Source organism: Osmerus eperlanus, chromosome 7 (assembly GCF_963692335.1).
Source record: "Osmerus eperlanus chromosome 7, fOsmEpe2.1, whole genome shotgun sequence".
NCBI classification, from domain to species: Eukaryota; Metazoa; Chordata; class Actinopteri; order Osmeriformes; family Osmeridae; genus Osmerus; species Osmerus eperlanus.
This window is the reverse complement of record NC_085024.1, coordinates 10171799-10195367: the sequence shown is the minus strand read 5'-3', so window position 1 is coordinate 10195367 and position 23569 is coordinate 10171799. Positions and strand designations below refer to the sequence as shown.

General features: G+C 45.3%; 1 protein-coding gene across 1 annotated transcript; it reads left to right on the top strand.

The window, feature by feature from the left end:
* The first annotated feature begins 16085 nt into the window (after positions 1-16085).
* LOC134023916 (basic helix-loop-helix transcription factor scleraxis-like) lies at positions 16086-23271 on the top strand. The gene is made up of 2 exons (XM_062466273.1): positions 16086-17050; positions 22421-23271. The coding sequence occupies exons 1-2, from the start codon at positions 16484-16486 to the stop codon at positions 22457-22459; spliced, it is 606 nt and encodes a 201-aa protein (XP_062322257.1). The 5' UTR covers positions 16086-16483; the 3' UTR covers positions 22460-23271.
* Positions 23272-23569: the final 298 nt, after the last annotated feature.

The following is a 23569-nucleotide window of genomic DNA, read 5'->3' as shown; positions in this document are numbered from 1 at the left end:
ACTAGGAAAAGTCGCTAGAGGGAGCCAGTCAGTTGGACTACTCCCCTTCACCTGTCAGAGCACTCTGGCTGACCCTCCTCACCTGCATAAACAACGTCCCTACTTGACTAATGTGCTCAATAAGCACCTACCGAGACACATCAGCACCACCTCTTTAATGGGAAATCTCCTTTGGTATGTAGTCGTAACAGAGGAAGCTGACGGACCACAGTAAGATAGCTTTGCTCTGACACTGATCTGGAAGTCTGGAAAAATGATTCGCAAATAACCAAGAACCCAATGTGTTTAATAATCAAGTTGTGTCATGGACACACCGGCACGCAGTGTGGTTAACTGTCTAAACATCACCTGCTTCCTCCGTTTCTCAACCCTGAATACTGTCAAACATCATGCTTTTCTATCTCATGCCTGCTAGTCAGAATTGCGCCATAGGACCGAGTTAAAGGTAAAGAATTTACCATCATGAAACTCAAGCCTGTGCTAGTGAACTGCAGGGTCAACCCAGTCTAGAAATAGACCTTGGTTTATTATTGTAAGCTGCTCAGGTAAGTTCATTGTCTTTGTATAGTCTATGTGTCTTCGTGGTATGGAAATTACAGAACAAGTGAAATATGTTGGTATAGGGATTGGCAGATCAAGGGGAATCAAATCGTTTGAGTTATTATACAGCTGTAGCAGTACAGTAGACTAATGAGTTGGTTTAGTAAATGTGGTTTAACTGATGGTAGCCTTGTTTGTCATTTGTTGTACCTTTTTAGCATTTTAGGGCAGACTTTTTTTTGCAGACCACAAATCCTGTTTGGAAATGGTGCAGCTGTGGTAACAGGAGCAGAAAAGTATTTATTGATATTTAAACTTCATTATACCAACTGTAAACTGAAATGACGCACCTGCCAAATGAAAGTGTCAAATCCACAGGAAATTTTAGTCTGGGTTCCGTGTATGGATTTGTGTGTGTGTAGCTTATGTGTGTATGTGCAAACCATGGTTGAGTGTGTGCGTGCAGACATGTGTGCGGATATGTCCACTACACTAGGACAGTACTCTGGGTGCAGAATGGAAATGGAGAAACATATTTATTAGAAGTATTTTTTTATTAAAGAAAGTCTAAAGTACATTACATTCATTGGAGATTCATCATGTCTTTTTATTTTGTAGAAGATTATTGTATCCTTTCGTTGTGCACTTTTCCTTTGCCTTCTAGCACAATCCATATAGTGCATTTTTACCTACCATGACTAAAAGTCTGCATAAACAGCAAGGACGATTATGGAACCATTCATGGCAAAAATTCAGTGACCTCAGTTAAATACCACAGTAGTTGATTTGCGGGTGCCGACTGTTTATAAAGCTCAGTATTTTTCACGGTTCTGAGTATGTTCCCCTTGCAGAAATTAATGTGTTCTTATTGCTGCCCATTCTGTTCTCCAGGGATTAGACCGAGCCGTAATGAAAGGTTTAGGAAGACAGACGAGATGGAGTGGAGGTTTACAGTTTTATAAAACAACATTAAACATATGAAAGGCCAAGAGGCAGGACTGCCCTATGACCCATCGGGAGTGTGTGTGTGTGTTTGTGTGTTTGGGTTCCTTCAGCTATAACCAATCACTACCTCACTTGTAAATTGCTTGGTACAATAAACACTGCTCTGCAGTATTACATCTGACCATTAATCTAAAGAGGCTGATAACTAGAGGATTTTCTTTTTACACTCATACTGCAGTTACTGTAGAGCTGTGAGGTTGGGGTTACAATCAGAGATACCTAGAAACAGAACAGGCTCTGTGGGTAGGTTTTTAGGGGCGTTTTACACTGTTCCAAACCTATGGAAATGATTTAATACCATTAAATCCATGTAGCAGTTCAACAAATCTTTACCCCCCTCCAGGCAAAGTCCTCTTTGTTAATATTTTTATATGCTGTAAAATTAGGGTGTTTAATATTCAGTAATGGTCTGGTCAGGCACACGCCAAAGCCTTTAAGACCAATTCTAGGGCACAGCACCTCGTGCAGGGGGTGCAGGGGGAGCAACGGTTGTTGATACAGCTGAACCCTCCAAGCCCCACACATCACCCTAATACCGGGCCCTCAGAGGCAGCCTGGAGGGGCCGCCAAGTCGAGGCCTAACCCAAACACGCAAAACCAATCAGATCTTGGACAATGCACACACAAATGCATAGACGCGTACATTCACACTTACATGCACAAACATGGATGCATAAACAAATGAGGCATGCACACACAAGCACACACACCTTCTGCTGTGCCCATACCTCAGGTAGGCCTTGAACTGTATTCCAGTTGAGAACTTTAACCCTTAGCCCTGAGGGAACCCCTCCAAAGCTCCTGACATCATCACTCAAGCTCTCCTTCCTCATAGCCTACAGACAGCTTTGACTAGAAGCCAAACAATCCAATACCAGGACTCAAGGAGCCTTTTATTCCCATTCTGATTTAGGGAAAAATGCCATAATGGTAGCAGTTGTAGTGGGGTTTGGGGCCGTGTCTTGTTTCAAAATGGGACAGTTGTGGAATTTCTTGAATCAGTTCCGAGATTCAGTTTCAGATATAATAGCGTGCCCCTTTTCTTTGTCCCCTCTATCTCCCTGTCCTCCAGTGTCTTTCCCATTCCCTCCCTTTCTCAGTCCTCTTCCCTTGTCCTCTTTCCATGCTCTCTCCATCATCCTCTTCTCTCCTCTCTCCCCCTCCTCTTTCCATCCCCTCCCTGTCCTTCTCCCTGTCCTTCCCCCTGTCCTTCTCTCTGTCCTCCTCTCTGTCCGTCTCTCTGTCCTCCCCATGTCCTTCTCTCCGTGTTTGTTGTTCTTGGCGGCGTGGCCTGCCTGGATGTGACACTTCATCACGGGGAGACTGGAGCAGCTCGCTGGAGGATCTGTTGAGTTTCTCTTAAATCTCTGCTGCTTCTTGGCTTGACAGCACACCCATTGGCACCTTGTACTAGAATATGAACTCAGTCATACCTGATAGAATCAAACCTGGGGATCACCCAATATGAAAAACACTGTCCTGAATAATTCCGTCATGAAAATAAGGGTAGATTAAAATCAAATCAAATGTATTTGTATGGCCCTTTTTACACGCAAGCATGTCACAGAGGGCTTCACATACGCCCATAGAACTGCCCCTCAACCAACCTAAACCCTCAAGGAAGACAAGGAAAAACTCCCAGAAAAAAATTCCATGTTTTGTGTGTATTGTGCTTTCGCTAATTCTGCGAAGACATAAACAGCTGTAGTATGGGGATGTATGTTTTCTAAATATCCTAAAAATCGATGATCAAGCAATCAACTGATCAAGCAATCAGGTAAGTACACCAGCAGGAAACAGCTCAGAACTCCTTAGGAACTGAAGTTACATAGTAACTTCAGTTTTACTAAACCTGTATGCTGCTAAACCTGTAGTACCTGGCCTTAATCTAAGGTACAGTAGGGTGTCAGCATAGAATGCTGGCCATAATAACACATTATATAAATAGGCTAAATGGATCATTGCTTAAGTACAGTTACAGTTCTCTCTCTTCAAAAAGCCCACTGATGCTTATGTCATTGTAGCATCCGGCTCTCCTTTGAATCCATGGCCAGGTCTGAGACAGAGAGCAGGGTCACAGGCAGTTCAGTCTTTACGGCAGACACTGCTCTCACTCCAGTTTGCCATGAATGAAGGCAGTGAAAAGCTAAGAATACCTCAGGGCTGGAACGGCTAGGTTGAAGTCTCCAGAATGACGAGTCTCTTCCTACGCTCTGCTGGATTTATCAGGTGAGTCTTAGGGTGAGGAGATCTACCTCAATTCCTCACCAGAATAGGAGGGCTGGATTGAAACAAATGTAACTGAAATGTTCGTGCTTTTATCTAGAGATTATAAAAAGGGGAATGCCTTTGCACAAAGCTTTTAGTGTAACGTGAGATCTAATACATTTGAGGGTACATTTATGTCAGTACATTTGAGCAAGGAAGATAATTGGAAGACAATTGACTAAAGAGTTTTATCAAGACATGCCAGTGCAGGTCTATTTCAACGTCCCCATTCATGATCGAGAGTCGTTAGATTGCACATCGAGAGCCAGGTAATGAGCGGTGCCTGGTTTCCTCCAGACATGACGCTTGGCATTCAGGCCAAATAGTTCAATCTTGTTTTCATCAGACCAGAGAATTTTGTTTGTCATGGTCTGAGAATCCTTCAGGTGCCTTTTGGCAAACTCCAGACGGGCTGTCATGTGCCTTATACTGAGGAGTGGCTTCCATCTGGCCACTCTACCATACAGGCCTGATTGCTGGAGTGCTGCAGAGATGGTTGTCATTCTGGAAGGTTGTCCTCTCTTCACAGAACAATGCTGGAGCTCTGTCAGAGTGACAATAGAGTTCTTGGTCACCTCCCTGACTAAGGGCCTTATCCCCCGATCGCTGAGTTTGGCCAGGCGGCCAACTCTAGGAAGAGTCCTGGTGATTCCAAACTTCTTCCATTTACGGATGACGGAGGCCACTGTGCTCATTGGGACCTTCAATGCTACAGAAATGTTTTCTTTATCCTTCCCCAGATCTGTGCCTACAATCCTAGGTATTCCTCGACACAAGGTCTACAGACAATTCCTTGGACTTCATGGCTTGGTTTGTGCTCTGACATGCACTGTCAACTGTGGGACCTTAGTGTGTGCCTTTCCAAATCATGTCCAATCAACTGAATTTACCACAGGTGGATTCCAATAAAGTTGTAGAAACATCAGTGGAAACAGGATGCACACTCAAAATGTTGAGTGTCAGGGCAAAGGCTGTGAATACTTACATTTAGTCATTTAGCAGACGCTCTTATCCAGAGAATACTTATGTAAATGTGATTCTTTCGTTATTTTTTTTTAATAAATTTGCTTTTTTTTCTGCATTTAATCCATTTTGGAATACAGCTGTAACATAACGTGGAAAAGGTGAAGCGCTGTGAATACTTTCAGAATGCACTATATGACAGGTGTCCACAACTCATTCTGGCAGTATCTGTGTGCTATGTCGAAGCCCCAACACAGCCCCCCCATCCTATATTGTCACACGTCACTTAACAGGCTCCGCGGGCCCTCTCCTATTAGGCACGCTCACACTGCTGTTTAAACAGCTGCTAACTAGCACTGGCCTTCTCCTGAGGACACTCAACACCCACAATATATGGGTTCTCCTTCTCTTTTTCTCTCTTCTGAATCTCAGGGTCCAAGAGTGCATGCCATACGGTCGTATATGTCAGGCCACCCCAGGATCGAGTCCTGCATTACACCTCTTCTCCTCTGAGCTAATCTGTTAGGCTTGGCCTAGCCAACCCTCACTGACATGTATATAGAGCAAACAAGCGATAATGTTTGGATAGTGAATCCCTTAATTGCCAGTTTTACATCCAAATACCATCATTCATACTTTACATACATTTTTGAAGGGAATAAAAATGCCCGTCCCCAGAACCATATGACCTCACTCCCCTGCTATGTGCCTGCTCAGACAGCTTGGTCTGCCGTCAGGAGATGTGAGGTGTGTGTGTGTGTATGCACTGTCTGTTTGTGTGTGTGTGTGAGAGAAAGAGAGGGAGAGGAAAAGAAAGAGAGAAAAAGGAGAGATGGAGTAAAAAAGACAAAGAGAGAGGAGAGAGACAGAAGAGAAAGATGGACACAAAATAAAAAGAGGGAGAGAGAGAGAGAGAGAGAGAGGGAGAGAGAGAGAGAGAGAGAGAGAGAGAGAGAGAGAGAGAGAGAGAGAGAGAGAGAGAGAGAGAGAGAGAGAGAGAGAGAGAGAGAGAGAGAGAGAGAGAGAGAGAAGACAGACAGACAGAGAGGTGTAAAGTTACACCGTTCTCCTTCCAGGAGGACAGCCAGTCAGCAGGCCCACGGGCTGCTGAGGTGGTGAGAAGAGAAGGCCCATTATTGGCTTCTGGCTGCTTGGCAGGGAGGCTGAGCCATAGAACTCTCTGGCACCAGCCCACACATCCTTTCTTCTATAACAGAGGATAGCTCAGCAGCTCTCGTCTATAATAACACAGCAAGACCTTTAAAGATAGTTCAGGACAAACTCTAGGGCAGTACATATTATATCTCGGTAGCATTTCACAGAAACATTTTTATAGTTTACCGTTTTTTGGGGTCTACCCACCCAAAATGTAATTTTGAAAGGCATGATTAATAAACCTAGATTCCCTTTCAGGATGCTACACTGACTCTTAGAGGTCTTCCACAGAATTGTTTGTGTCCTCTATGTGTCTTTCTCCTCCTTGCCTTCACATTAAAGGAGACATTCCAAGGGTCTCAAAACTCAGATCTGAGATCTCCACCACACCACTGAGACAAGGTAGCAAGGAAGCACAAGGAAACCACCGAAAAAACAAGAGAAGCTTAGGTGCCTGTAGCCCATGTCCAGGGTTCGTTTGTACTAGCAGGTGAGCACTCCCCCATCCCCCACCCCTCCCGCAGCTATCCAGAGCAGTCCCCCGCCAGCTGAGCAGTCACTGTGACTGACAGCTGCTCTGACACGCTCCACCTGAGAAGGAGCAGTAAAAAACTAAACAGATAAACAGAGAGGAGCGTTCTCTATGTCCGCTACCGCTCAACTACCCGGAACACAATCACACACAAAAACATACACACAAATGGTCACCGTGTAAGGGACACACACACACACACAGCAATAAGAATGGCAAGCCAGAGAGCAACAAGAGCAGGAGGTGAGCTGCTCCCTGTGGCCTAGCCACAGCTAACCCCTTCAGCTACAACAACAAATAACACAGCACTGTGTGCTCCACATTGCTTCTGCCTCAATGCATTTAGCAGCTCTGTCTACTTTGGAACGAGAGCTATACTGTCCGCCTTTAGAAAAACAAGGACTTTTTTCTTTTTTCTACCCGCGTGTGATACGGTGAAAGGCTAGCTAGGGGATCGGGTTGCCCCCCGGCTTCCTGGAGTGGAAGTGCGTTTCTGAGCGTGGGCCAGGTAGAGGTTTAGGAGGGAGATTGATGGGCCTGCGGGGACGCTACAGCTGGACCCCCAAACCAACGCCAGACGCACTGAGAAGGGAGGGAGCCGGGGGATACATCAGGGGCTCTGAGGTCTTATTCTGAGGGTGAGGAGAAGATGAAGGCATGAGAAGAGGAGAGAGTAGAGTGAAGAGGATAGGAAAGAGGAGAGGAAAGAGGAGAGGAGAGAAAAGGTGATGAGAGGAGAGGAGTTTGTTCAGTGCACAATTCTCTTCAGAAAACAATGTTAATATATGTCAAAAACTTCTTAAGAAATGTAACCTTCCGTTTACAACACAGCTTATTGGTTAGATGATGCAAGCAGCTGATTTAACTTGAACAATTCAAATTGATCAAATAGTTGTCAGAGATTAATGCTACAGCATTCCTCTGTAATATGCACTCACTGAGAGTATAGACCTCACATTAGGTAGCCAGAGATTTTGGAGTGCTCATGTACAATACTAGCACGGCCGGCCCTGCATACTAGAACCATATTCTAACCCTACAGTAGGTGACCGCATCCCTCTCCAGCCCAGTGGAAGTGTGGTCATCTGAACCACAGAACCACATCCTGTTATTGCACACATACCGACGTCAGGTTACTCAATAATGAGCTTATAATGCAGTCTTGCACCCCGAAGTAGGTACGATGGTATTTTTAGGACTTCTGGTTTTCCATCTAGGGTGTCTAAATATGCTCACTTTAACATGTACAACCCTCAAAGGAAGAAATTGATCATTGTTAAATTAGCTTTAGCAGGTCATTTTGGAGCTATTATCTGTGTTTGGAAGGATTATGTCTATGTTATTTGAAGCATATTGATACAGTAATATGTCAGTCATTTAGTGTATTTTGCTTCCTTCCTATTTATGAGGTCCGTAGGTAGTGTCTGAAGGTGGTGAGATGTCAGTGTCATTGTCAGTCTAAATCCACTCTAGCTTTATTACAGGACAGTCTTACACCTGTTTTGTGTAATTCAGGTTATGGCCTTTAAATTCTGACTGTATTAATGTATGATGAATAATATCAGACACTTTACCTGTAGTTAGTAATGAGTGAAGCCTAGTTCAGGCATGGCACTCGGGCAGCGCGCTTCATTACACTCAATAACTACACCTGTGTTAGGTTGCTTCAAGCCCATTGGCCCACGTCCAGGCGGCATTATAAGACCGCACGGATACCCTCACTCCCGTTGTTGTATTATTGTGCTGCTGCCACTCTCCCCCATCCCCCCCGTGTTGTCTGTATGTTAGTGTCCATCAGGGGGGATTATTTCTCTATTTGCTCCCTGCCTCATATTCTATGTTGCTCGCTAATGCTAGAGGCAGGGAGTGCTTCCCCTAGTTACATCCACTCCGGCCAAAGTCAAACCTATTTCCATGTCTATGGTAATCAATAAATGCTCAAATCTAATACGTGAGTGTCTTGACTGAACACATTTCACCTTTAGATGAGTCGTTCTAAAATAATTTTATTAGGTGATAGATTTTCCATGCATTGCAGAAGTTATATTCTACTGAGCTGAGATTCTGCTGTTTCTGTCTTTAGTTGTTTGTACTGGCAGGGCCCCCTCAGAACATCGCTCATCTCACAAGGAGCCTCATTGTCTAGGTGTGTGTAGGACTATCAGTGACACAAGTTGCAGAGGCCCATTTCACCTCTCATGAACTGGTTAAATCTTTTGGGGTGTTTTTTGTTTGTTTCGTGTGTATGGGTGTACTTGTGTCTATGTGTGTGGGTAAATTTGTTTGTGTTAGTTTGTGTGTGTGTGTGTGTGTGTGTGCTCGTGTTCATGAGTATGTGCTTGTGCATTCGGTTGTGCATGTGTGTGTGTATTTGGCTGCTCCACCTGAAGGAACCAGTCACATGGAGCCAATCCTGTCTAACCTCCATTCCTGTGAATGTGCTCACTTCCTTCTCTAACCTTCTGAACTGGATAATGTGGTCGATATTGTTCGAAGTCTGTTTTCTGCAAAATTACCCAATGGTTTCTCATATTCCATTTTGAGGGTTCTGTTCTACAGAGTAGAAAGGTGGAGATTATGTCATGAGTGTGGGCCAGTTCTGGAAAATTGTAGCCTGTCATAGAACAGGCCTCCTGATTCTTCGGGTACTCTGACCATCCAGAACCTGTAGATATGCTGTCATCTGAGCCTGACCAGAACCCTGCAGATCTGCTTCAAGTGCCCAGTGATTGAGCCTTGTGGTTCTTGGTCCAGACATGTCAACTCTGCTGTAACATCAACTTCACTTCATGGCCTTTATGGCTGTTTCAGGTCAATGCAATATACCGTAACCAAAAGCAGCTACGTTTCTTAGAGTGAGTGTCATTTGAAATATAACAGCAATAACCGCTCTAAGAAAAATATTATTCTTGAGAACCAGAAAATAATGTGTTTGATCCACATGTCAATACTATTCACTGTAGTGAAATATAGTCAAAGACAAACTGGCAAAGTTACAGTTTAGACCTAACAGAGTGCGTAGAGAATGTCATGTGGAAGCGATTGCTGTTATGAGCTAAGGAGGTCTCCAATTATTGCTAAAGCGCTTAATATGTTTCAAAATGGCCGATACTCGTTGCACTTCTCCTCTCCGGTGAAAAACTGTCACAGCAGCAGCTTTTGGATGTAAATCAAGCACCTCACCTCTGGAAAGAAAGAAAAATATTGGGGAATTCCATCGCAAAATAATATCGCAAATTTATGACATTTCGTCAAGCAAAGATATGGTTCTGAGTTGTAAACGTCTCTCCCACCCAAGTGTTTATTTTTTGTTTTAACCTGCTCTGCCTCTACAAATATGTTGTGGTGATTTGTAACCCCTAAAAGCTGTTCTGGCCTCTGTCAGCGACCAGAATCAAAATGGCAGCTGCTGTGGAAAGGTTCTGGACGTTCTTTCTAAGCCCAAATCTTAACCGTTGGACCAAAAGAGCATCCCTATTACAAGGGTTGCCATTTCCAGTCTCAGCCAAGCGTACACTAGTCCAGGCAATCGGAATGGCAGTTCAAAGTTGAACCGTTTCACTTAATAGGTGACACAAAGAATAGCCTAAGCTTGTCTAGATTGGACTGGTTATGAATCTGACCACAGTGGTTCTTCACAACAGCATGGCTACACCACCTCTCAGCCTATACTGTTCTATACTGTACTATGCTGTTCTATACTGTACTATATTGCACTATATTGCAGTGTTCTCTCCTGTACTATACTATACTATACTGCGCTTTTCTATACTGTACTATATTGCACTGTTCTATACTGTGTTATATGGTACTGTATTGTACTATGTTGTACTGCAGTGTACAGTACTCAAACCCAGATGTGTGGCTGGGTCCTGGCTCGTTCTAAACTCCCCTACTAGTAAAATCCAGAGGCGTGACTTCATAGTGGGTATACAGCATATGATGTCAGCAGACAGTCAGCTACTGATTACATTACAAACCACTAGAAACCATCCAGGCAGAGCTAACAAGCCTGCATGGTAGAAAATAGCAGCTGGGTTCTGGCCACCACAAGACTCAGAGCTGAGGCCTGGACAGAGCAGACCGGGATCTGGTCCAAACTCCCTTAGCTGCTGTGATAGCAGCAATTATAGCAGCGGTACCGTCCATAATTTGTCGGTAGTTTATATGTCATATGTTCAGTGTCATAAGTTACAGGGCCTAACAATACAATGATCAGCAAAGAGGTACACTATCGCTGCAGGCAGAGGGTCAGCGGGGATAAGCCGCTGCGACAGGGGAGAGGCGGGGCGTGTCGTGGCTGTCTCCTGGGGACATGCGTTATTCCAGGTGTCTACACACACAAGACCAGGACCAGCTGCATCGTCTGTAATGACATCATCTCTGTGTTCAGATGGAACTTGTGGCCTGACTGGTGAGTGTTTTTGTTTGCCTGGCAACCAGCCCACAAAGCTGAGAGTTCTTAGTCCAAGTCAGCTGCACATTATGTAACACAATCCATTTGAGAAATCATCCCCCAAAAATGAAATGAAATGTGAGTATTTAGCCATAGACTGCAGATTCTAAAAGTGTCTCTAAACTTGCCAACACTGGCCAGGGCAAACCCAGTCAGGATTCAGGATATTTTCTATACCAGCCTTTGTTTTTTAAAGGTGACTCCGATCCATTTACATTTCTCTTTCCATTTGGGCTGCCAGTTCCACCGCTGAAGGCTTGAAGGTATTCTGGTGATTCTCTCCAGCCTGCCGTTGGCTGAGGCCGCGGCGGGGACGTCGGCCAGTGGCAGCGAGGAGGATAATATTATGGCTGGTGATGTCATTGTCTCAAATGAAGTGGCAAAAATGATTTTGCCATCTCCCTCCCTCCCTCTCTCTCTCTCTCTCTCTCTCTCTCTCTCTCTCTCTCTCTCTCTCTCTCTCTCTCTCTCTCTCTCTCTCTCTCTCTCTCTCTGTCCTTCTCCTCCTCCCCCCTCCCTCTCTTTAAATGCCTACTGGTTATTGCATTTTTGCGGCTCTGCATTCCCTCGCTGCCTTCGTCCCCCCCACACTCCCCTCCCAGCCCGACATCCTTTTTTTTTTTCATGCAACGCTATGAAGTCAGTCTGGTCTGAGATTCCATGCTGTCAGCTCTCAGATGCCAAGAAGCTCAGCTCACTACTGGAGGAGGAGGAGGAGGAGGAGGAAACAGAGTACTGCATCAGGGAGCAAGGAGAGAAGAAGGAGCAGAGGGAGGTGGAGGATACTACAGCAAGGAGCCAGGGGGAGAGGGAGGGAGAAATGGAGGGGGGAATAGGAGGATAAAATAGCGAGGAGGGGAGGAGGAGGAGAGGAGACATCCGGAGGAGGAGAGATGAAGAGGAGTAAACGGAGAGATGAGGAGCAGGATGGGGATGAAACTGCAGCTCAGGCCGTCTGTCTGCGGAGGAGCTACTGCCCCTGAGAATTTAAGGCACGGGCAATAAAACCCTGAAGCTGAGGACGTTAACACTCAAGAGACGAGAGTTGTGCTCTGATTCCTATCAACTCTTAACTACGCTCCTCCATCCATCATCCCAGACAGACTAACTCGGCTCTCACTGCCAGAGCTCTCAGGTCTCTGGCACCCCCCCTCCTCATCCTGCTTCAGGATATATGACCACATGGATGTTAGACACTCCTCTCTTACATTTACATTTAGTCATTTAGCAGACGCTCTTATCCAGAGCGACTTACAGTAAGTACAGGGACATTCCCCCCGAGGCAAGTAGGGTGAAGTGCCTTGCCCAAGGACACAACGTCAGTTGGCATGACCGGGAATCGAACTGGCAACCTTCGGATTACTAGCCCGATTCCCTCACCGCTCAGCCACCTGACTCTCTTACCATCCCTCTCCTCTCTCATCAACTTCTACACAGATATTTTACTATAAAATAACAGATACTTTTTTCTTGTCTCCAGGCAGAGTGAAGGCGAACTGCTACACTGCCGTAGTTCTTGTTTTAGGATAGAAAACATCTAAAAGTGCCATTAGTATTTATTGGGGCAGTTGATCACACCATGATTAAATCTTTGTTATCAACTCCCTGAGCCCTATTAGTTATATATGTTCCTGGTGTCAGTGATGGCGATACAACTTTTGTTTCTCACGTTGGAGAGAGGGCACTTACTTGGCTGGTTCAGTAAAACGCTGCAAGGGCAAATAAACTTGGATTTGAACTTGAGCGAGGTGGAGAGCGAAGCAGGTGACTCTGTCAGACAGCTGAACAGCTCCCGCAGGGGTGAAAGAGAGAGGGGGATCTAAAGGAAGTCATCAGCAATGAAACAGGCCGCGTGCTGTTTAACCCGCCCACAGAAAGCCATGAGAGGCTGAGGTGGGGTGGCGGGTGAGTGGCGAGGGCCAAGGAGGGCGGGGGGGGGGAGCGAGGGCGAAACCGGGGGAGTCCCAGCCCTCACCTCCCCCATCTCCCCCACATCCCCCACCCTGACAGGCGTGTGTGTTTGATGTTGCAGTCTTGTAAAGCAGCAGCTGGAGAGAGCAGTCCCTGAGGAACCCTATAAGCCAGCTAGTAAAGGCCCACAGCAGAACCACGCAGCACTGCCGCAGTGTGTGTGAGTGTTTGTGTGTAAGTGTGTGTGTGTTTGTGTGTGATCCTAGCAGACTGATTCTCACCATAGGCCTGAGACCCACAACGACGTTAGTTAGTGTGTTAAACTCCAAAGAGCTCTGGTTTTATTCGATTTGTCCGTATAACTATCCACACACACACAAACACACACACAGTGCTTTAATCAACCCATTGTGTTGCAAGAAAGACCAGATCCACCTAGGATGTTTCTCGACAGTGAAAGTCAGTTTCACTTGTACTGTCACTTTTGTCTGTATAACTATACACACACACACATCATGCTTCTGAGCCAGCCTACGGTTCACACATGGTGCAGAGAAGCGGCCCATATTAGGGCCAGGTGTGTATATCAGGTGCTTCAAGTGTGGGGCATAAAAACCTGTGAGATTTTCCATCCTTAAACCCTTTTAATAAAGAGCAGAAAGTCGTACTTTTGTACCCGCTTACTTTTATACCCTGTGTAACTAGTTTGTAATGAGTGGAGTGGAGTGTGGAGTGACACGCAGCAGGAGCTAATGACTAACTTATACACCTGTGGAGGGCTTGGGATGGGTTGCATCTGTTCCATAGTTAATGTTGCCTTACTGTACGAACTTGGTTTGTATGCAGCAGTGACGTGCAAAGCATTACACATCAAATTGAACTGAAAACGGATATAAACTTGACCATTTTCAAGATCATCACATAGTAGTTGCTGCTTTCAAAAAACTGAGAATTACTAACGCTTGATCCCTGACAAATATGTTTGGAAAATGAGTCATAATCCTGTTCCTTACGTCACAAATACAGACAAGCAGGATTAGACACAGCTGCTGTGGCTTTCTTTCATTACTTAGCTTAATTTCAAGTGGGACGTAAAAAAATGGCACAATGCTTTTTTTTTTTTTTTTTTACTATGTGTTTGAACTCAGTGCACCGCAAATGTATTTGTGAGAAGCTATATCATAAAAGAGGATATGAATGGAAAACTAAGTGTAGGCGGTCGGTTTCCTCCCCCTCTCGCTAGGAGAAGCCCAGAGTTAATTTGATGTCTTCCAGTTGTGAGACTGTGACCTTCGTCAGCGTGAGGGAAGGATTCAGTTGCCTGACCCAGCTACACACGCTCTCTCTCTTTCTCTCTCTCCCTCTTTTCCTCACTCTCCTCCTTCTCTCTGTTTAATAAGCCCAGCTGTGTGAGTCTGGTCCTCCCCAGGGCCGAGGGGAGCAGAGAGGAGTGTGGCAGGTTTAGACCCTGGCTGCGGTTAGAGGCTGAGAATGAGAGGGCTGAGGCAGCAGACTGGAGGTTTGGAGCCTGGAGCTTGAAGCAGCACACTAGAGCCTGGTTCCTGGGGGCTTGAGGCAGGAGACTGGAGGCATGGAGCCTAGGGCTTGAGGCAGGAGACTGAAAGCTTGGAGCTGAGGACTAGGGACAGGAGACTGGAAGCTGAGGCAGGGGAATGAAATTGCAGAGCTGGGGCCTGAGGCTGGGGTTTGGGGGGGGCTGATTTTAAGGGTTCTCCAGACCCAGTCCCCAGCTCCCCAGACCTGTGTCCAGACAGTACCGCCCGCCCCCCTCCTTTCCTCTCTTGCTCATCGCTCTGGACAGCAGACAGACGCTATAATGGCCTCATCCAGACGTCTGCGGTACCGGGCCCACGACCGTTTCCGAATTTTGACAGGTCCCTGACCCATGCCAGAGGGGTTCAATGGGACCGGGGGTGGGGGTTGAAAAGGGGGTAGGCAAGTGTGTGTGTGTGTGCACACGTGTGTGTGCGTGTGTTCGTGCGCTGAGGAGTGTTTTTCGTCAGCACATGAATAACACTCTAGAGGAAAGCTGAGTGGAGGTTGTGTGTGTGTGTGGGAGGAGGGTAATGACTATCAGATGGTGCTACACTATACTACTGTAGAACTGCCTAAAAGACGTGTCCCACACCAGTGACACATGGGATTGCACTAATCATGTTATTTAGACCCCAACAGCCACAAACTCTGTTAACGAGACAACAATTTACAGTCAAAAGGATACATAATAGCATGACCGTAAACAGAAGTCAATGAAGGGACAAACAAAATCAAAGAGACTGAAAAAGGACAGCGGAGACTGCTTCGCTTCACCCAATTATCATAAATAACTCAAAGCACTCCTCCAAGTGTTTTTGAAATGTTCCCATCGAGAGCAATATGGAAATGCTGCAACGATAAGTTTCTATTTCCTGCTCCAACGACGTATAGTTGGCTACTGCCATGACCCATAAGTCAGTATCAGAGATTATGTTCAGAGACTAATGTTTTCTCCCCTGCAGCACCACTGTGGGTGAGAGGAAAGAAATCGTGTCAGCTCGCGTCTGTCTCCCCGCAGAACCCTCAGAGATATGCTAAGCGGAGGGAGAGATCATGCAACTGCATCGTGATGAGGATAATGGCAACGCATACCTGGCAGACTCCGCCCCCCGCCACTTCCTCCCGCACTCCCTGTTTGCCTCGAGCCTTTCCTGTTTAATCAACCGTGGCAACCGCTATTGGCCACGTTCACGCCATCAGTTAGACAGGATAAATATTATGAAAAAGGGAAGATGATTTAGGCTGACTGAGGCATTGTGAAAACTGACAGATTATGGGGAGTGATGATCTTTCAACAGTGCCGCCCTGTTACCAGCCACTATGCTAGAGGCATCTGTAGATGCATGAACAGACTACATTTCTGGTCATGCTGAAATAGTACTGTAGCTGTATAACTACTAGTTGTAGAGAGCCCTGGGCCGATTGATTCATCTCAGTGTTCCAGTGCCATAAATCATGAAAATTAGAAGTTTCTCTAAACTACTAGCTAACTAACTACTAGCCTCCTATCCCTGACGTCTTCCTCCATCCATTTGGCTACCTTTAACTGGTACTTCCTACCTACCTCCTGCCTTCTTCTCTTACTCTGAGACTCAGGCATCACAGGGGTAGAGGAGGGGCTGAGTGTTTGACAGACTCCTCCCCGGGGCTATAAAAGGGGGACCATACGGAAACACTCAGACAGAAGTCACACGTGGAGCGGAGGAGAGAGCGAGAAAGAGAGTGAGAGGAAAAGAATAGGAAAGAGAGAGAGAGAGAGTGGAGAGTGCAGACTGCTCTTGGAGGAAGCACAGGCATAGCAGCAGAGCCAAGGGAACTTGCTTTGAAGCAGGCAGACAAGCAGACCGGGAGAGAGTTGAGAGATTTCAAAACCAGCCAGCAAGAGGAGGCGTTCTCAGTGACCAAGCCAGACGTGTATATCTTCAGAGGAGGGATTTCAACTGGGCGTCATGAGTCCTTCAACCTCCCATCTGAGGAATAAGTAAATAAGGATCTGACTGACTGACTGACTGACTGACTGGGATTCTAACCGTGGTCTGAGGGTCTGGCTTTCCCCGTCTGCCACTCTGAGAGAACCCTTGCCTTTCTGGGTGAAGATGTCGTTCGCCATGGTCCGTGCGGCGCCCGCTCCAGCAGGGCGGTTCCTGTACTCCGATATTGCCATGCTCTCTGAGGAGGACGAGGAGAATGCCAGTGAGGGCTCGGGCTCTGAGGAGCCGTCCCCTTACCGCCTGTCTGGCTCTTCCTCCTCCTCCGGCCTGCACCTGAACAGGAAGAGGAAGCTGTGCGTGGCGTCGGGGGTCGGGCAGGTGGTGGGTCCACCGGTGGTGGAGGTGAGACAGAGGAACGCAGCAAATGCCCGCGAGCGTGACCGCACCAACAGCGTGAACACTGCCTTCACCGCCCTGCGCACCCTCATCCCCACCGAGCCCGCAGACAGGAAGCTGTCCAAGATCGAGACACTGCGATTGGCCTCCAGCTACATCAGTCACCTAGGCAACGTGCTGCTCGTGGGGGAGGGGCCTGGAGACGGACAGCCCTGCCACACTCCTGCGCCCTTCTACCACGCCCATGGGCTCAGCTCCTCCCCTGGCCGTGGAACAGACCAATCAGCGCAACCCAAACACATCTGCACTTTCTGCCTCAGCAACCAAAGGAAAATGGTGAGTAGCAACAAAGATATCATTATAAACACTGATCCAAAGTCGGTTTGGAGCTCAGGGTTCTAATGGTAGGTATTCGAATCTAGTCAGGGTAGGCTGATTTAGATCAAATCCTCAGATGACACTTCCTTAAAGTTCATGACAACATGACATATGTTGTTTTACACGACTCATCAAAAATCTGTTGGGTGGATAATATACAATTTTTGGTGGACAATTTTAAAACGGCCTTCTGAGGAGGTGGGATAAGGTATCCTGCTGGCCTGATATTCTCAATAGTAGTATGTGTGATATTGGTAGAAAGTAGGTCTGATAATCCTAATAGTAGGTCTCTAGGAAGACATGGTAGCTGTCTGTCTCATTGGATTCCAGGTTGGAATCCTTCAGCATTCAAAGAAAGTCATTTTAGAACCCTCTTGGGTACCTTCAAGTCCTCAGAAACTTCCAAAGACACATAACGTTCTTCCAGGACCAGACCTGAGCTCTTATTTCAGCTCATGACTGAGGTAAATTTCATGGAAGATTTAACTTTCCAACCAAAAGGGTTAGACTTTTGAAGGGGGACCTGAGCATACTTAGCCTTATTTATCTGACGGGGTCACGGGGGGCCACCGAAAGGCATCTGGAGGTCACGTCATTGGCTGACATTTCAATTTTGGCATCAACCTTACCTGACACAACCTGTCATAACCTGGCGTAACCTTGCCGTGGTCATATGTAGAGTGATGAATGAGTAGCTGGTAGTGAAGTGTCAGCCTGCCCAGCAGTCTCCCAGCAGAAGGGGAACCCTACACCTCAGCCTTGCCTCACTGGAGCAGGATTGGCTGGGGAGGGCTGGGGAGGGATGGGGAGGATTAGGGAGGGTTGGGGAGGGTTAGGGAGGGCTGGGGCGGTCTGTGGCGACAGGCAAGGGGTCATGCCAGGAGCACTGTAATACTATCTGTCCTCATTACTGAGGCTCGGACTGCACACACGACCAGACCAAGCCACAGCGGACTTAGCATGAGGATGGTTGAGGTCAGGGTAAAGTGGAAGTGATGGTTACACTTCATCAGAGGGTGAAGTATGTGGCTATACAGTTTTTGGCCAAGGCCTTATAAGTTCTTGATGCAGTCAGCACCGGAAAGTTCAGCCGGGTGAACTGAAAAGGATCATTGCTCACTTAGTTCATGTACTTTTCCGGCTGACGTTAAAATGCTAAACGTTGAGAGGGAGAAATGTGTATCATTAAGGATAATCGTTCCACACGGACAATTTCATCCCAGGGTAGAAACGTTCCTTTAACTGCGCAGTCGGTTCTGACTACTGTGAGCCATCAAGGAAGTCTGTTGGCCAAACTGCCAGACGTAAATGAAATGTGTGGACAGAGATGAGAGTTGTGCTGAGGTCCCCACAGAAGGCCTGGATAAATCCCACAGCTGTCTGGGTGATTTACCTGAACATCCTGTGTTAACAGACTCTTCCTCTCCTCATCAGTACCACTGTCATCTGCCGTCTGACTCGGCCTTAACCGGAATTGACATTCCGGTTAGGTTTACTTCTGAGAGCCTCAATAAATGATCCACAGATGATGCGAACAGTCAAAAAACTGTACCAACATAACCTCTGTTATAAAGTGAATGCGGGAAGTTAGGGTTAGAGTTGCTATTGAAATACTGGTTGCAAGTACATTTGGTCTTTTATTGTTTTTCATTGTCTTCATGCCTAAACTGTTTCTAACATCTTTCATTTTAGCTTCATTCACCAGCGAGAATTCTTTGAGACAAACAACTTTGTTATATTTTATAGGTTGTTTTTACAGTGGTATATATTTCATTTCTCACACTGGACTACTTTCAACTTTTCATTCAAAAACAATGTGCAATCCACTTGAAATAATGAGGGATACTGTACCATGATTGAACCTTCTTTAGGATGGCTTGATAATGCCAGACGTTTCGTTTGTTGAAATTAGATCTTGAATGTACAAGAGGAAAATGACTATTGTATTAATGCATAGCTCTGTGAATGTTTCTAATTCAAGTCTTAGCTGCAGTAAAAGTTTTATACATCATTTGTTCTGGCCTGTTGGAAATGTGGGCGTATGGAAACAGATTGTGACTGTACCGAACGGCTCAATAATGAACAGAGAGGAAACAATCGTATTTATACGGGTTCCAGTACCACGGCTGGAAGTCATTCACATTACAGAGCCGACCAGCAAATGAGATAATTGCTCTTTAAATGATTTATTCAGTGCTGAAACCTTGTCTCTACAATTAATTCTTGTGCTAATATTCAAAACAGATTGAGGCCAGCTTTGATGTTGTGTCTGAAGCCTGAAAACCACTCTCCTTAACCGCTCCTCGGTCGCAGAACGCTCGTTACTCTGGGAAAAAAAATATACCCCTCTACCTTGTCCCAGTCCTCTCTTTCTCCAGAGGAAGAATAGAATTAAATGAAACAAAGTCAGATAAATGGTATATGGCTTCAGTCTCTCTTTTCAACACATTTCCTGTAATGGTCTGGGAGCTACAGAAGTCTAGAGACAGAAACATACAGGGCTAATCATTATCACCTCAAGTTTTTCATCCAATGCTGGCTCCCTACTCTGGGGCAGGAAGGGTACTTTTACTTTAGTGAGACTAAATAAAAACCATACTTGCTTTAACAAGTGAGTAAGTAGATTTCATTATGGCTATCCTGGCTCTGCAGTTCTATCCCTAAGTAATTGCACTGGTATAACCATTAACCTATAGTTACTCAGTTCACTGAATTATGCGTATTTCTTTTATGATAAAAACTTCAATTGCATTTCTGTATACATTTATCTCATTTTGGGAGTGAACATGAAAAATCCTATTCATTTGGTCGCTGGTTGTGTGGAATTGGCCCTCAGTGGGAAGTATGTTTTAATCTTGGGGGGAGAGATCATACATTGTACTAATACCAGGGTCTTTTATTAAGAAAATAATGTATTCATGCAGAATTCACTAACAGAATAGTCCATTTGGATTTACACAATTAGCATTCAATATCTGTACTTCTAGTTCCATGACTTGCTCCTAGCTGTATGCCTGCTCCTGGCTGAAACACCCTTGTCTGCTGCTCTGTGACATATGGAAACCGTTAGACTCTAATTCAGTTTGGAGAAGTAGTCAGTTCAAATACCAAAATAAATAGATTATTCTGGTTCATTTTCATATTTATGTAATTAAATCATTAGGACTAGATTGCCAGTAAAGCAAATGAGAAGAAATACAAAAACCAAGCAGAGAAAAATCATGAAAACCTTTTACTCCATTGATTTATTACTGTTTGTGAGGTGTTTGCATCAATTAAGACTATGTTGTTTAGCTGAGTGTTAACTTGACTTATTTGTTGGATGCTTGAAATGATTCTAAGATAGTATACAAACCATAACAGGCAAGCAAAGATATCTTACTTTAAAACCTCTTCCTGTTAGTGCTTCTTATTATGGTGGTATATTTTTTTTCTTCTAGGTTTCCATATACCCAGTGTTAGCCTAATCAAAGATTATTCAATTTCAATAACTGACAAAACCAATTCAGAGTTAAGGAAATATTAGCTACTGTGGTTTTGTGGCACACGATCACAAGACTGCATGAATTGTGCCAAAAGTGCAATCATTTTCCAACGACGTCAAGTTTTTTCTTGTCCTTTTTTCCAGTAGCCAGAAGCAAAATTATACGTTTGTGTTGAAAGTGTCTCATAAAGAAAGAAAGAGAGTATGGAAAATCTATTCTTCGGTAAATTGATATTTTAGAGTTTGTTTCAGAAAAAAATAATATGTTGATGATTTTGTAATGTGGAAGCAGAAACACTTGTAAATGTGATAGGATTCCTTGGAGAGCGTATTTTACCAATGTGTATGAAAGTTAAGACCCTTCCACCCTAATGCAATAATAATATTGTTTAAAAATGACTGTAATATCTAAAGCAAATACATAATGTAATTGCATTAGGAAGGGACAAAGTAGCCTCTGGAGTGTTCAATATTCTGTGTTCTTCAGGTTAATAGCTTTCATGAGAACACCGAACAGAGAGCGTGTTTTGTTATCTGATCTGCCCCCATTAGAAGACTGGTGTGTGTTTTGACTATGAGATCTGGGTTGAGTCTCAAAAGTCTTTCCTTGTTTTTTTCCCTCAAAGCACCTCTCTCAAAATATCTAAAAGCAGACTACCAGGGGACAGAAACATTTACATACTATACCTATAGAAAGAGGACAGCGGGGAAGGTAGTAATTCAAGTCAAGGAATCAAGGATAGACTATTGAGACAGAGTCCCATGCGTAGCTTCTCATCGCCAGTGGCTACGTGAACAATACAATTCCCCACCTTCACCCTCTCCCTCTGCTTGGCCGGAGGATGTAATGCAAACCAGGTGTGTCACTATAGCACAGAGAAAAGAGGAGAGTAAAGGAGAGGTGAGAACGGAAAAAGTGAGGCTGTCTTCCTGGCCAGACTAGCTGGCCGAGCAGGAAGTGGCCAGCCAGCGAAACCAAGGCCACCGGGTCGCCTGTGATAAAACAGATGAATGATAAACATCTGATACAATCTCATTACCGAGCCGCCCATGATGTCATAGGGCTTTGGCGAATGAAAAATAAGGCGGAGTAGAGACTTCGGGGTCATCAAAGTTCACCGTTTCATTCCGTGGTTATCAAGCGTCTTAGAGTACTGATCCAGGACAGGTGTGCGTTCGTTTTTGAATTCATAAGGAAGGGAATCAACAAGACGTGACACTTAATGAATGCTGGACTTGAAGACACTCGCATGGAGGTGCATTAATCCACAGTTTGGGGTACTTACTGTGGTGGTATGTTTTTGCAATGTCTAGTCCATAATGTATCAAACTAAGTTACTATGTTATTCTAATCAAGTGTTTCAAACGAGAGTTAAGGGAATGTTTGCCTCAGCAGTTGTAGTGTCACACGGCCACAATACTATACCAGTTGTGATAAAAGTGGAGAAAGGATAATGTTGACAACAATGTTGTGGCAGCTGAGTGCAGTGAAATTCAGGTTAGGGTCAAACCTGCTGATGTTTCAGTCTAGCAAAACGTAGAAGCCAGCTAATCAGTCCAATAGTATCCAGCTGCAATGCAAAGCAGCCTCTCACTAAAACGAGCCCTCTCCCTAACGAAAACAAGTCTCTCACAAAAACAGTGGACTGGATCAAATATGACCTTCTACTGATGATGCTTGGACATTGATAGATCCACGTTATTCAGAATAACGGTACAATTACTGGAGAAGAATCCGTGTGTGATGGTGCTGGTATTTGTTTTAGCAAGGGACGTTTTGTTAGTGAGAGGCCTTGCTGCGTTGCTGCAGCTGGATGCTGATATTCTCTCTCTCTCTTTCACAGAACAGAGACCGAGACAGAAAAACAGCCATCAGAAGCTAACGAGAGAACTGAAAGGAGAAGGAAATACACCACTCACGTGAAGAAGGACAAATCGAAAATACTTATCTTAAGTTGTGTTATATAGTAGATGTATACTGATGTGTATTTATATATGCCCTATATCAAGAACACTATGTTATTTAATAGATGGTCCCAATGGATAATAGGCACGATGTCTACTCCGATTCTGTTTATCTTAGCCTTATCTTTATTGATGAGCAATACTTCAGGGTGGGAAGCTTGGTGGGTTTTGGTTGGAGAGACCACCTGTGGGGAGATGACAACTGGACATTCCTTCTCACACTCCACCCTGCCCCTCCTGTGAGAGACTCAGAATGAGGTTTGATCAAACAGCATGCCGAACAATGTATACGCACGGCAGCCATGTCCAGCACCCCACGTATGCAAACGTCTCATGCAGAGAAACTGGAAGTCTCTAGCCGTGGAGAGTCTGAGTGAGGGCGCAGCAGGTTTTCACATTACCCCCGAACCATCAGGTCAACCCCCAAAAGAAGCCCTGAATAAACCCCCGAACCGTCCTGTCAATCCCCACGTGAATCCTTGAACCATCCTGAGAATGAATCAGACCCTGTCTGGAATACAGACTGCTACTCTCCAGGATGTGCTGGACCTTACTGGGGTTTTCTGCCTATGGACACTATGGACTTTGCTGGTGCTTCTTGGCGACTCTGATAATCAGAAACATGCTGATGTTAAAAGACATGCTGGACCTTCATAATATTGTTTAGAAAGATAGAGTTTGGAAATGCCTCATGCTGGAAAAGAATTGAAGACAAATAAAACAAGTATGTGTATATACAGTCATGAAACTCTGCTGGTCTGCTATCTGTAGAGAACGGGATCTAAAGAGATGTGTGTCATGTGTGTGCCTGTATGTCATGTCTGTTAGTGGTTCTCCAGCAGAGCTACTAGTTTGAACAACTGTTATTGTTCCCATCGCTGCTCAACAAGGCTACCATAAGACCTCAACCTCAGCCCCAGAATTTGCACCAGCCTCAGCCTCAGTCCCAGCCCCAGCCTCAGTCCCAACACATGCCTCAGCCCCAGCCTCAGCCCCAGCCTAAGTCCCAGCACTAGCCTCAGCCTCAG